The sequence below is a fragment of the Bos mutus genome, chromosome 23, assembly GCF_027580195.1.
Source record: "Bos mutus isolate GX-2022 chromosome 23, NWIPB_WYAK_1.1, whole genome shotgun sequence".
Taxonomy (NCBI): Eukaryota; Metazoa; Chordata; class Mammalia; order Artiodactyla; family Bovidae; genus Bos; species Bos mutus.
This window is the reverse complement of record NC_091639.1, coordinates 25,826,616-25,842,161: the sequence shown is the minus strand read 5'-3', so window position 1 is coordinate 25,842,161 and position 15,546 is coordinate 25,826,616. Positions and strand designations below refer to the sequence as shown.

At 41.2% G+C, this 15,546-nt stretch overlaps 1 protein-coding gene across 2 annotated transcripts in view; it reads right to left on the bottom strand.

The window, feature by feature from the left end:
- PKHD1 (PKHD1 ciliary IPT domain containing fibrocystin/polyductin) overlaps window positions 1-15,546 on the bottom strand; it is a 457,080-nt gene that overhangs the window by 255,737 nt on the left and 185,797 nt on the right. For both annotated transcript variants that reach the window (XM_070360807.1, XM_070360808.1), the window contains 3 exons: window positions 14,069-14,260; window positions 10,174-10,299; window positions 6,381-6,511 (listed from right to left, as the gene is read on the bottom strand). In XM_070360807.1, the coding sequence (XP_070216908.1) occupies window positions 6,381-6,511; window positions 10,174-10,299; window positions 14,069-14,260 (449 nt within the window). The remainder of the gene's footprint in view (window positions 1-6,380; window positions 6,512-10,173; window positions 10,300-14,068; window positions 14,261-15,546) is intronic.

Genomic DNA, 15,546 nt, shown 5'->3' with positions numbered 1-15,546 from the left:
TCAAACCTGGGTCTCCCGCATTGCAGGCAAATTCTTTGCCATCTGAGCTACCAGGGAAGCCCATGCTAATATTAGCATGGTTAAAAAAAATAGTCTGTATGTGTTCTTGAAATGACCCATACCCATTTTCCAGTATCCTGTCTCCAAATGTTGATGAAAGACCAACCTAAATATAAAAACGTGGTAATTATAACAAGAATACTTTGACAGTTTTTACTGGGAGGGTATTTATATCTTTTTAAACAATCAAATCTTCTATTAGACACTCCCCCAAAGAACACTTATTAGCAATTGAATCAGTTATCGCAATTCTTCGCTCAGCTAGCAAACAAGACATGCACTTACGATCCTCAGCTTTGAAAGAATCGCTGTTCCTAAGTTGACAGATCCAAGCGCCCAGGGGAAGCACTAAATAAAAGTGCCCTCAAAGAAACACAAGCAAGCAATGTGACTGTTGATTCCGTTATGGTTACACAACAGGAAGCTTCCTCAGAGAAGCACATATGAAGCTCCACCTTCCACACAGCCAGTGAAGAGTGGCTGTGTCTCCACCGCCCTATGAGTCACTAGAAAGGCCACGAGTATATGAGAACTGAGAGTTAGATAACGGGAGCTTCTGAAACACCTGCCTCTTCTGCAAGTATACAAACCACAAGAAAGGTTCACAAGAGGTTAGAAATGATCTTCTCAACTTGAATGTACACTTCTATTTCATTAGCGATGAGATGCTAATTCATTACCACGACTCTACCAGGAAGGGAAAGATTCAAGTATTTCCAGAATATATTCCAAGGACTTCATCCTTATTCATTGTCTTGGCTAGACAGGCATGTATTTTGAGAGAATGAATAATTTGTTAAATCATCTGCCCTGGTGTCATTAGTATTTTTGGAGCACCTGGGTGATCATAGGTAAATGCTTTCCAAGTGCATTTATAGTTGGGCAGGATATTTGCAACTTTGGTCTTCTGTTAGCCAATAAGGCTCACTTTTTTTCATAAAAGAAGCACTTAAACAGTCGGATGGCATTACTTTCCAGCCCTTTTTACTCTCCATTCCAATTGGGTATGCTACAAACGATTCATGAGAAGAAACCACATATGTATGCAGGTAGCCAGCGGCTTGTGGGGAAGGGTTTAAGGCAAGCAAGGAATTTTGTGTGGAAATCAATTCTTTGCGGAAGTCAATGTATTATGGACATTCAAGGAAGAGAAATTCCAGAAAGAAATTAACTGCCCAAGTATGCCAGCTCCTTGAGGTGTGCATCTGTAGTCACTAAAAAAAAAAAAAAAAAAAAGTGAGTCAACCCTTCAGGCAGCTCTTAAATATACATTAGCTATTGAGTGGAGAGAGCTAGAGAGCTGAAATCAGCCTTTAAACACAGAATTCCTTACAAAATTGATTCACAAACCAGAACAAATTCCCTACAAATCAAATGGATGCTTCCAAAGGACTGGTCTTTAGGGGTTTTCCATTGGCTATTCTAAATAGGGGTCTGGTCATGGGAAATGTTCAAAGCCCACATACATATGGGAGGTTCTGGAGCACTCAGAGTGTACGGTCTCTCGCTGATAGAGAGCAAAAACCTTCCAGCCTGAGGTCAAACTAGGTTCAGTCTATGAGAAAGATGAAGCGTCTGGGCAGGTAACAAGAAATGCCCACAAAGGAGTCAGAGACTCAGGACACTGATGAAGTGCTCCCAATGCTACAGGTTATGCATGAAAGAACCACCACCGATCTTTGCTGGAAAGCCTGGAAAAACCTATCTAAGGAGTATATAAAGGAATACCTCAAGTTCCTTGGACACTCAAACAGGACTACCACACTGAGCCCTCACTAGGAAGAACGACACAAAGCTAAGATTTTGCTTCTCACAGAAACTGCCCCAAATTTAGCTTAGTGGCAGCCTGGGCAGTGAGGCAAGTGAACCACTCGCAGCTATGAAAACTAAAAAGGAATATCTCACTTGAAATATCCTTATACCAGGCAGAGTTGAAGGTGAGTGAACTGTAAAGATGGCTGCCTGACAGCCAAGGTGAATTCCATGCACTGGGCAGAACATTTGGTCCTAGTCTCTGGATCTAGGAACAATATACAACTACAAATCACTGCAGAGACTTAATTAAGGATCAACTCCATTTCTTCCTGCCTGCCAGGCTAGGCCAGAGATTTCAAGGTCAATGTCTATAATGTAGGCTTTCTGGATTGGTTGTCCAGCCACTGGGATTAGGTCACCTTCAAATATAAAGGCTTTTGTTTACATAATAACATAGTCCCAATACCGGTTTCCTGGTTGTGCCATTGCTCTATGGCAATGGTTATGGTTAGGTACCATTGGGGGAAGCTGGGGAAAAGGCACATAGGAACTCTCGGTTCTGTTTATGCAACTTCTAAGTCTAAAACTATTTCAAAATTAAAACTTTTTAAAAAAGAAAAATCCTATTGAATCATAGTAATGCATAGCTTAAAAAAAAATATTTTGCCCAACTGCACATACACACACCTCTCACAAACTGCACCTCACGCACCAGCCCATCACTGTTGTAGCCTTCTGATTATCACTTTGGAATAAAAATATATTTCTAAGACACATTTTTTCTGTGTATCATCCACTTAAAATACAATAAACACAAGCTTACTATTTGTCCAATGACTGAAATGACCTTCATAGGCACTAAGAGAAGTTCCTAATTTTTAGGTTCTGACACATATGCCCAGTTACACCTATGTCCCTTGGTTGTGGCACATTCTAGACAACAGAATACAAAAGAGACAGTACAGCAGAACCCCAGGGGCACAGCTGCAAAATTGGAGGGGACTGTGCAAAATTTAACACTCAGACATGAGTTCCACAAGATCTAAATGCTGACACAGATGAAACACCTTATTTTTCAGTCATCAAAATGATTGAGGGATATTGGGATCCATTCTTTAATTTCCTCTTTCTTCCCCCCATTCTTTGATTATGGAATTATACCTATATCCATTTATTTATTATATTCAATTAATTTTTATTGAGCAACTATTACATATCAGACACTTTTGAAGGACTAAAAGTTAACAAGCCAATTTAAGATCATTTTGTAACAGAATTTTAAGATCATTGAAGATGAAAATGTCAGGAATATACCCAATGAATGTACTTAATGAACTTACGTTAACCACCTTAAACTAAAATCTCATTCTCCAAATGCATGCACTGTATTGTTTTTTAACTTTGTAAAGAGGAAGAAAGTAAATGAACGAAAGGGAAGGCATCTAACAGGAATCAAAAAAACGTGTTTTGGGATCAATATATTCTTTTCTGACTGTGCACTGTTACACAGATCAGTATACAAAGTCTCAGGTGACCTATGAGCTTGCATGTGGGCCTCTGGTTCTCTGCATCTATAGCCAGCTCATTTCTTTTGCTTCATGTTGTTTTGCTTGTTTGTTTTGTGTTAGTTTCAAGTATATAGAAAAGTGATTCAATTACAAACATATATATTCTTTTTCATACTCGTACCCATTACAGGTTATTACACGACACTGAATATAGTCGCCTGTGCTATATAGTAGGTCTTTGTTTACCTATTTTATATATAGTAACATTTATCTGTTAATCCCAAACTCCTAATTTATTCCACTTCTCCCTTTCCCACTTGGTAACTATAAGCTTGTTTTCTATGTTTATAAGTCTATTTCTGTTTTGTAAATAAGTTCTTCTGTACCTTTTTTTTTTTTTTAGATTCCACAGATAGTGATATCAGGTGATATTTGTCATTCTTTATCTTACTTCACTTAGTATGATAATCTCTAATCCATGTTTTTATAGATAGCATTATTTCATTCTTTTATGGTTAAATAATTCTACTATTATATATATATATACATATATATACATATTATACATACATATACACCACATCTTCCTTATCCATTCATCTGTCAGTGGACACTTAAATTGCTTCCATGCCTGCTGCTGCTGCTGCTGCTAAGTCGCTTCAGTCGTGTCCAACTCTTGTGCAACCCCATAGACGGCAGCCCATCAGGCTCCCCCATCCCTGGGATTCTCCAGGCAAGAACACTGGAGTGGGTTGCCATTTCCTTCTCCAGTGCGTGAAAGTGAAAAGTGAAAGTGAAGTCGCTCAGTCGTGTCCATCTCTTAGCAACCCCCTGGACTGGCAGCCCAGCAGGCTCCTCTGTCCATGGGATTTTCCAGGCAAGAGTGCTGGAGTGGGGTATACCATTGCCTTCTCCATGCCTGCTGCTGCTGCTGCTAAGTCACTTCAGTCGTGTCCGACTCTGTGCAACCCCATAGACGGCAGCCCACCAGGCTCCCCCGTCCCTGGGATTCTCCAGGCAAGAACTCTCCGTGCCTAGGCTATCATAAATAGTGCTGCTATGAACATTGAGGTGAGTGTATCTTTTTGAATTAGAGTTTTCACTTTTTCCAAATAGTGCTGCTATGAACTTTGAGGTACATGTATCTTTTCGAATTAGAGTTTTAATTTTTTCCAGAAACATGCTCAGGGTGGGACCACCAGATCATATTGTAACTCTATTTTCAGTTTTGTAATGAACATCCATACTGTTCCTCATAGTGGCTGCTAGTCAGCTCATTTCTTACTAGTCAACTAGTAGTCAGGACACTTGCCCCAGAGACAAGACTCTACCCAGTGAAGCAAAGCAGGCAGCACCCCTGACACTCAGTGTGGATTTAGATACATTCTAGTCTCTACTGCAGGCAGAGTACTCCAGTACTCTTGCCTGGAAAATCCCATGGACAGAGGAGCCTGGTAGGCTGCAGTCCATGGGATCGCTAAGAGTCGGGCACCACTGAGAGACTTCATTTTCACTTTTCACTTTCATGCATTGGAGAAGGAAATGGCAACCCACTCCAGTGTTCTTGCCTGGAGAATCCCAAGGACAGCGGAGCCTGGTGGGCTGCCGTCTATGGGGTTGCACAGAGTCGGACACGACTGAAGCGACTTAGCAGCAGCAGCAGCAGTCTCCTGCAAGAAGATGACCTGGGCATCTTGAGGGTGTCCTTTCTTCTAGGCATTTCAAAGTAGTCATGATTCTGCGATCCAAGAAACTATACAAAACATAGCTCTTAAGTCCCCAAAGCTTTCTGGGATGGCTATGCCACAAGCCCTGTGGTCACCAACAAGTTAAATGTTGCTCTCGTTGCTCTGTGTCTAGAGCTGGGTATTCTTCAATCATGCAGTTCTGCCTCCTTTCCTCATTGGCATATTAGCTGCCCCTATTAGGCACCTAAAATAGTGTGTAAGTGCTGTGCTTGGAATAAACATAATTAAGAGTCTAGCTGAGGGTTGAAGAGATAACCATGACTTTTATTAGGGGTTATTCAGCTGAAGGTAATTAAAAACAGATGATCAGAGAGAGAGAGAGATGTTCATTGTCTCCATTCCTCAGAAACTTGGCATAATTATCACAGTAGATACTCAGAGCCATGTCCTGAAGAGTGAGGCCCTTAACCCTTTCATAGTCCATGGGACAAAACCTTTGGAAAAGGGGAAACTAAATGGCCTTCCCACTACTCTGATGCCATTCCTCATTCACAGATTTGTGGTTAAACTACCAGAAAAAAATAATTCCTTAAACGGCTTAGATAGAAATTTACTAAGAAAAAGTAATGTTAAGTTGTAATAAATAATGGGATTAAAAAAAAAAAAACCAAGGCCAACAGAGTGTATAGCTGAGTTTTGAACATTGCAGAGATTGCAGGTGTCAACCCTCTATGCAGTCAAAAATTCATGTAAAATGTATAATCGGCCTTCCATATACATGATTCCTCAGTGTCCATGGTTCCACGCCTGCGGGTTCAACTAACTGTGGATAATATGAGAGTGTAGCATTTACTATGGAAAAAAATCTGAGTATGAGTGGACTCATGCAGTTCAAACCCGTGTTGTTCAAGGGTCAACTGTACTCTGTTCATCCTGGAATCTGACATGCTCTCACTCACCACACAACTCTGCTGACCCTCAGTTCTGAACACTCTTAAATGGCAACAGTATGACCACATTAATACAGTAGCATAACGAAGATTTTAATAATTATTATCAGAATCAAGACCAAATTCAGTGACCACCACATATAACTCAGGAAGATATTTTATGACCAGAAAGTAATCAATATCTACTTCATTTCACTTCATATAGATATTGCCTCAAAGAATGTTAATGGGAATTCTGAGGAAATGATTACATTTATCCTAAAGCTGTTTAATCAAAAATCATAAAGTAGTTTCCCATTACCAATGTGCAGCAAGTAAATGATTTATCCCACAACACTGATGCTGCCACTCAGGATAATTTTCAGAGTGAACATTATGCCTCTCAGCTCTGATCTCCCTAGAGGATCTGAAGCTCTTACCTCTATAACATTGGTGGGATGGCGGATGTAGATACCAGAGGGTGTCACCACTTCAGGACTGGAGAGTCCCTCAGCACCAGAAACACGAATGATCACATTGTTTCTTATTATGTTTCCCTGTTCTGACCAGTCTAATTTAAGAAAAGGGGATTTGCCAACATAATTAAAATGTACTCGACCCAACATTCTTATTTCTACTAATATAGATTAGAGTTCTCATCATGTATATACATATATTATATAGACAGCTGTAAACATCTAGTGTGTTCAACGAATTTAAGACATCTAACATTCTGCCAGCAGCCCTGTCTATAAAATGTATGACAACTTAAATAGATGGTAATAAATTTAAAACCAATTTATATATTTACCCTTTCCTCCTCCAGAAGTAACCTCCCAAAGGATATACCTTATCTCGGGGGATGTACCTGAGAACAAAAGATGATGTTACCTCAGCACATTTCGTGCCACCCAGGAAAATGAGAGCTCCTTTAATACTATTTCTTGTTTTGGTGTGGCTTGCTTCAATTTGTGTGTGTGATTTTATCTATGAATCAGACAGACACAGATTATGTGAACCTTTTAGTTCTAGAACTTCATGAATCAGAGTGTGAGTGAAAGTCGCTCTGTTGTGTCCAACTCTTTACGATCCCATAAACGGTAGTCCATGGAATTCTCCAGGCCAGAATACTGGAGTGGGTAGCCTTTCCCTTCTTCAGGGGATCATCGCGACCCAGGAATCAAAGCAGGATATTCTGCACTGCAGGCGGATTCTTTACCAACTGAGCTATCAGAGAAATCAGAAGCTCATTTTAAATAAAAATAACAAAGAAATAGATCTAGTGTTTTACTTCTTAAGAAGAATCTAAGTGACTGTCTCTGCAGTTAAATGGCACACACTCCGTGTTACATCCAGCCCTACCCTGAGCTCTTTGAATTGACCACCAACCATCTGCATGCCCCTCTCATCCCCTGGAAGATCTGGAATGTCCTGGATAAACAGGCTAGACAGGATCTGAGACACTCACACTCAGATCAGAGGTTTGAACTAGAACAGAATAAAAGAGCATGGCCCATGCTACAGAAAGGCTTCCCAGGTGGTACTAGTGGTAAAGAAACCGCCTGCCAATGCAAAAGACTAAGAGACACAGGTTCAATCCCTGGGTCGGGAAGATCCCCTGGAGAAGGAAATGGGAACCCACTCCAGCATTCCATCCCTTGGACAGAGGTGCCTGGCAGGCTACGGTCCATAGCGTCACAAACAGTCAGACACAACTGAAGCAACTTAGCATGCACACATGGATTCTACAGAGAGGTCAACCATGTAGCATCCATACAGAGCAGCCCCACAGATCCCCTTTCTTCTAGGTCTTCAGATATCTGGGTTTCCTATGTCATTTCATGTGTCTGAGTCTGCAAACTTATTTTGCATGGATTGAATATCTTATCTAAAATTCACTGACAGATATTCTAATTCCATCACCTACAATACAGTAGAGGTCAAAGAGCTTCCACTCACGATATCCAAGCACTCAAGGATAAATTCCTCCTGCAGGTTTCATTCCTTGCCTAGTTAATGCCAACTTCACAAAATTGTTTCCCCCTAAAATAATATTGTTATGGTGCCTCCCTGAATTTCTGCACCAGGTTTCAACAAACTTTTCCCTTACAGCAATAAAGGTAAAAATAAGCAACGCCAACCTTCCATGTGTTAGTCTGACTGCCCTGTCCTTTTCCAATCAAAAGACTGTCTTGCACCTGATAACTTCTATTGTCCTTAGCCCTTAGCCTTTTAGAGCTGGTGTTAGTTTGTGCTGTGCCTAGTCACTCAGTCATGTCTGACTCTTGGGACCCCATGGATTGTAGCCCACCAGGCTCCTCTGTCCATGGGGAATCTCCAGGCAAGAATACTGGAGTGAGTTGCCATGTCTTCCTCCCCGTGATCTTCCCAACCCAGGGATCAAATCCAGGTCTCCCACATTGCAGGCGGATTCTTTACCGCCTAAGCCACCAGGGAAGCCTGTGAATCCTGGAGTGGGTAACCTGTCCTTTTCCAGGGGATCTTGCTGATCCAGGAATTGGACCCAGATCTCCCACATTACAGGCAGATTCTTTACCGTCTGAGCCACCAGAGAAGCCCATGAATACTGGAGTGGGTAGCCTACCCTTCTTCAGGGAATCTTCCTGACCCAGGAATTGAACTGGGGTCTTGCAGGCATATTCTTTACCAGCTGAGCTATCAGAGAAACCCTGGAGTTAGTTTACATGATCCATATTTTCTCACTAAACTATTTCCTTCCACAGTTAGAACCTTTCCAGCTTTTATCTTAACAGATCATTCCTAAATGAAACATGCAAATTTTCCCACTGATGATATCACAGAATTAATTTAAATAGAAAACACTAGCTAACAAGTACAATTATAGTTTTCCTTTCAGTGAAAACCTCTGATTTGGTTATTCTGATATAACCAAAGACCTTTTGTTCATTAATAGATTTATTTCAACAAATATATCTCCAAATGCACTATTTAAAAATTCTGTTAAGTACTAAGGAGATGATGTTCTCATGAAATCTGGTATTAATAGAAAAACAGACATTGATCAGATGGTCAGAAACATGATGTATAATTTTAAATCAGTAAGTAATGAATGGTGATAAAAGAGTTTAAACAGACAGACTTGATTTGGGAGTGTTGGGGAGGGCTATTATAGGAGGAGAATGAATGGTATGAACAGAAGGCAAGAGCTGTGCAAAGGTCCTGAGGCAGGAGAATGTGTGGCTTTTTGAAAGAATTAAAAGAGGTCAGTGTAGTGAGAGCACAGAGGGAGAGAAAAAGAGCAAGAGAGGTATACCAAGGTTAGTAGAAGCAGCCTCACTAAGGAAGGTTTTTAAGCCAGAGTAAGGATTCTGGATTATATTCTAAAAGAAATAAATTCTTAAAGGGCTTTAAGATGATACAGTCTGATATTTTTAAGCATCACAAAGGGAATGGACTTTAGGAAACAAATGTCAATACAGATGACCATTTAGAAAATTCTTAAAACAGGCTTCTTCGACAAGCCACAGAAGTAGTGAAGAACAGGATTCAAAAATGTTTAATTCCTTGTTCAACATCCAGGTTTGATGCTTCATGAAGCTGCACAAAGACATATTTATGTGACTTTGAATTACTGTTGAAATTGCTGACAATAAATTTTATATTTATTGTATATTGATTAACATGAACTGAAATGTCTATCTTTAAAAATCAGTTTCCTGAGAGACAGACTCACAGATATGGAGAACAGACTTGTGGTTGCCAGGGGGGTAGTGGGGTAGGAGAGGGAAGGATTTGGAGTTGGGGATTAGCAGATGCAAACCATTATACAGAGGATGGATAAACAAGGTCCTACTACAGAGCACAGAGAACTATACTCAATATCTTGTGATAAACCACAATGGAAAAGAAAATGAAAAAAGAATATATACATATATATATATGTGCATAACCGAACCATTTTGCTGTATAGCAGAAATTAACCCAGCATTATAAGCCAACTATACTTCCATAAAATTTTTTAAATAAATTTAAAGAAACAAAAAATAAAAATCAATTTCCTATGGGTAAAGCTTAGTAAGCTAATTAAAGACTGAATTTACAACTAGAATTTTTAACTACAGCCTATTTCTAAAGATCAGAGACTAAAGTTTTTACAAATTGGAAATTCAAATCTGGGAACAATAATTCTTTTTTAAAAAATAACGTGTCCTGCACCAGAATGTCGAAGTTAAACAAGCCGATTTCACTTACCCACCAGCAGTGCATGGCCTGAAATATCATAGAACACATTACTGTCCACCTTCAGGCCTGAGGTCTGGGACATGCTGAGGCCTCTGCTGAAGGACCGCCGCACTGTGCAACCCTGCAGGTAGGAACCTGAACGACAAAGAGGATGGTAAACAGTAGGGAATCTCAAAGGCTCCTCACATTCTGTTGATCATCCCCAAATGCTGCTAGAATATAACTACGAACATTCTTCCACACAATAATAAAATTCAAGAAATAAGGAGTTGGCAGCAGAAATTTAAAAACAGGCAGCTTAGACCAATGTATCTTAAAGACACCAAAGATCACCATAGTGGAATCCAAGGGCCACACGTCAGAAAAGAAAACCATCTGAGAAAGAGAGAACATGGCCAAATCACGAGGAACGCATGGCTCTCAAGATGTCCTGGTGGCCGCCATCTTTGGTATCTACTCTTTGGACTTCCCTGGTGGCTCAGACAGTAAAGCGTCTGCCTACAATGTGGGAGACCCGGGTTCAATCCCTGGGTCGGGAAGATCTCCTGGAGAAGGAAATGGCAACCCACTCCAGTATTCTTGCCTGGAAAATCCCATGGACAGAGGAGCCTGGTGGGCTACAGTCCATGGGGTCGCAAAGAGTCGGACACGACTGAGAGATTTCACTTCCACTTCTCATCACAGTGTAATGGACAGCAGCTCAAGAAACAAACAGCTAAGGCTTACAGACCAATTCTGACCTCTGAAAACTGCATCCAGCATGAGGAGAGGTAGTCGTTATATCTTGAGCTATGAAGTTATTCTTTTAATTGAAGTATAGTTGATTTACGATATTTCAGGTATACAGCAAAGTAATTCAGTTATACATACATATGTGTATATATGTATATATATATATGTGTATATATACACATTCCCTTTCATAAACTTTTCCATGATAGATTATTACAAAATATTGAACACAGTTCCTTGTGCTATACAATAAATAGGTCCTTGCTGTTTATCTATTTCACATATAGCAGTGTGAATCTGTTAATCCCAAATTCCTGATTTATCCAAATTGTAAGTAAAGCTACAGATCAGTCTGAGGACCAGAACTCTCACATTTGAATATGGTGGTTTGTGGAACTGGAGGGGAAATATCTTCTACTGTGCTAAGAGAAACTGACATTTAAGAAAATCATTACACTGGCTCCATGAACATATTTTATGACCTCCCAAATCGATACATGTGGACTGAATCAATTAATGAACAACTATTTACTGAGTATCAACTATATATTTCAGGAATTATGTCTTGTGCCAGAGGTGTAAGATGAATAAAACTAAGTAAATTCTGCATTTGTGTATCTTGAGTCTGATGAAGAAAACACATTAAAATAATTAAAACGTTTTATTTGGATAATAAAATTATAAATCCTGAAAAAGAAGCTTTGTATTATTTCCAGACAGGGAGAGAGATTATATCGATACCAAATGTTTGAAGTATTAGAAAAATGGCTTTGGTTTATGTAATAATTTGACCTTTGACCTTGGGACTATCTAGAAAAATCTCATGGAGAAGGCAATGGCACCCCACTCCAGTACTCCTGCCTGGAAAATCCCATGGACGGAGGAGCCTGGTAGGCTGCAGTCCATGGGGTCACTGAGGGTCGGACACGACTGAGCAACTTCACTTTCACTTTTCACTTTCACACATCGGAGAAGGAAATGGCAACACACTCCAGTGTTCTTGCCTGGAGAATCCCAGGGACGGGGGAGCCTGGTGGGCTGCCGTCTATGGGGTCGCACAGAGTTGGACACGACTGAAGTGACTTAGCAGCAGCAGCAGCAGCAGAAAAATCTCAACTACAGTGTCTCCATAGACACAAGGTCTATAGATTCGCCTTGATCCCAGCACCAGATGCCTTCACATCACTCACTAATAAGTTAGCGCATCCACATCCACTCATGTAGGAAACACTGCCTGCTGCAGACTTTTCCTGACCAGGTCTCCACCACAACATCACTGCTTGCCCCTCAGAATACAATGGTACATCTGAACAACCAGTAAGGACTAATGTGTTAACAGAGCTATAGTGGATGAGTTCAGGGAACGGTAAACCTCTAAAGGAAACACCAAGCAAAGATTCCAACACCCTCTAACTCCCTCGACTGAGGACAAGCTGGCCACACAGGTTATGAGAGCCTGTAGGGCATGAAACAATAAAGGATTCTTTGGCAAGCATGCCAGAAGTTTCTAACCTCTGGGTTAATGGGTTTCCCCCTCCCAGGAAACACATTTGCATTTTAACAGAGACCTACAGGGGATAATGTATTAATTCAATGGATTTCAAACTTTGGTTAAGCACTGAAAAGTGAAAGTGAAAGTGTTAGCCGCTCAATCCTGTCCAACTTGCAACCCCATGGACTGTAGCCCCACAGGCTCCTCTGTCCACAGAATTCTCAAGGCAAGAATACTGGCGTGGGTAGCCATTCCCTTCTGCAGGAGACCTTCCCAACCCAGGGATCAAACCAGGGTCTCTTGCATTACTGGCAGATTCTTTACCATCTGAGTCACCAGGGAAGTCCAAGCACTGAACCATTTTTCAAATAAAACCTAATAAATATATAAATAAATAAATGTGCAGGTACTCTAAAGCAGAGGTTGAGGAGGCAGACTGAGTACATTTTTGATGGGGAGCTGTTGATTATGTTCAACTGATAACTCCTATGTGACTGCTCCCCTCACTTCTACTGGAACTGACCCACATCAAATATTCCTCAGCATTATAAGCACCAGGAGACCGAAGAACCAGAAAGAAGGGTACAAAGATTCTGATCATCCTAATGTACTTGGGAAAGAACCATGTGAGGGACCCATCCCCCTAACGAGTGTAGAAATAAATAAGGTGGAAAAGATCTTAGAAAATTAGGAGAGGTATTCTTGGCAAGCAGATAATTTAAAGTGAGAAAAAAATGCTGCTAGCCAGGATCCTGCCTTCAGTGACCTCATGGATTACTTTGTCAATGCCTGCTGTAATTCTAGCACTTTTCAAGCCCCATTGAACCTCCCATATGCCCTGATGCGCTTTGTCAGGCATTGACTTCTGGAGCTTGGCTGTGTGGGTGTTGAGGTGCTGAGGGCAGGGGAGCGTGACTGCGACAGGGCTGCTGTCCTCATCGCTCAGCATCTGTACCCATCTCTCAACTCCGTATATCAGACTCTGGCATTGGAATTTCACCCTAGATGCTCCTACACGTCTCCAACTTTGATTTCAGAGCCTTTATCAGTACATCTGGTCATGTTCTTCTTTTCTGATTCTGATCTTTTTATCTACTTGTCCCCACCTGCCTTGGATGTCTGCTGCTTCCCTCGTGTCTCTTCAGGTCTGGTCAAGGTCTGCACACTCTGTCTGCTTCCCCAGGAAGAGAGCCTGGTTCTCAGCCATTCTCCCCACTTTTCTCAGGCAGGGGATTCCTCTATGTTAGGACATCTTCCCAAAGTGCTTTCCACTAGCCTTGACTGATAATTTATAGTATTTAATATCAATCTATCTGTAGTCACAAAGCCAGTACACTGTAGTGGCAGGATTCAAAACATGGATTTGTGTGGTTCCCTCCACATCTGCTGTACCTATAGTGACATTTCTCAAAAGGAAACATGGACTACTTGTTCCAGAATCAGAAGGTTAAAAATTCAGTTTTTCTAGGCTCACTTTGGATCACAATTTGTCTGAGACAGGGTCTCTACGTGCGAATTCTAATAAGCTCTCCAAGTGACTCTCTGAACCATAGATCTACAGTATAGTTATCCATCTCTGAATCCCCCATGTTCCCACATACCACCTACCAGGACCCCCTTGCAAAGAGAGCCTTGAATATAGAAGAAGAAAGATGAGACATCATGCCTGGGCCTCCTCACCTCTCATAGCTCCTACCAGCATCAGGGAGCTCACATGCTCATGGAAGGCTTGTCCCAAGTCCCGGAACTGCACTCCCTTCAACTGGACCCGGCTGGGCTCCTCCGGAAAGGACTGAACGATGACTCTGGCCCCCAAATCCCTGGATCCCAGCATCTTCTCACTCTTGGAATACAAACAGTTCTGCAAATCACCTGAGACACAGAATGAAGTCAAGGGGCACAGAAGAAGGTACAGCATGATTCTAATCAAATCTCCCAGTACGAAAGGCACTGTGGCACAAAGGACAGACCCTGACTGTTTATTTAATAACCTTACTTCCCTTTTACTTCAATTCTCCCCTTTGGATTATTAATTAAAACATCTGATAACTAGAACGTGATGTTGCCTTCACTCTATTATTTCCAGAAGCTCCCGAATCAATCACCTTATTTATTATCACAAAAAGGCTGACTAGAACCCATAAACCCAACCTAAATAGATGCTTATTACAATCCAAAAGATCCCCCTGAGGGAGTGTGCAATAAAATGACCCTCTGGTGGGTGGATAATTGAAGAGAAGACATGTGAGCACTAAATGTAATCATATCTCTTTGCTGTCCAGTGGGGTTTTCCCAATATTGTGCTGCTTTATGGTTTGGAAACATAGCAATGATGCCATCAAAGAAATGGAGAAGAACTCCAGAGAAATGACTGAGCCACTCCCACACCAACGCCTCAGTCCCAGCGGAGCCCTAGTGAGGACACATGGCATTTGGTAGGGTGAACTAACCTCAGGATGGAGAAGAAATCATCTCCTGAATTAACTCTTTATTATCCAGGTTAATAAACCAATGAAGAAGAGCCACTAATACAAAATTATGGATCATTCTAACAGTCATCTATTGTCAGTCTCAGAAAATGTATATCAGTTCAGTTCAGTCGCTCAATCACGTTCAACTCTTTGCAACCCCATGGACTGCAGCACATCAGGCTTCCTGTCCATCACCAATTCCCAGAGCTTACTCAAACTCATGTCCATCAAGTCGGCAATGCCATCCAACCATCTCATCCTCTGTCATCTCCTTCTCCTCCTGCCTTCAATCTTTCCCAGCATCATGGTCTTTTCCAATGAGTCAGTTCTTTGCATCAGGTGGCCAAAGTATTGAAGCTTCAGCTTCAGTCCTTCCAGTGAATTTTCAGGACCGATTTCCTTTAGTATGGACTGGTTGGATCTCCTGGTAGTCCAAGGGACTCTCAAGAGTCTTCTCCAATACCACAGTTCAAAAGAATCAATTCTTTGGCACTGAGCTTTCTTTACAGTCTTACTCACATCCATATATGACTACTGGAAAAACCATAGCTTTGACTAGATGGACCTTTGTTGGCAAAGTAATGTCTCTGCTTTTTAATATGCTGTCTATGTTGGTCATAGCTTTTCTTCCAAGGAGCAAGTGTCTTTTAATTTCATGGCTGCAGTCACCATCTGCAGTGATTTTGG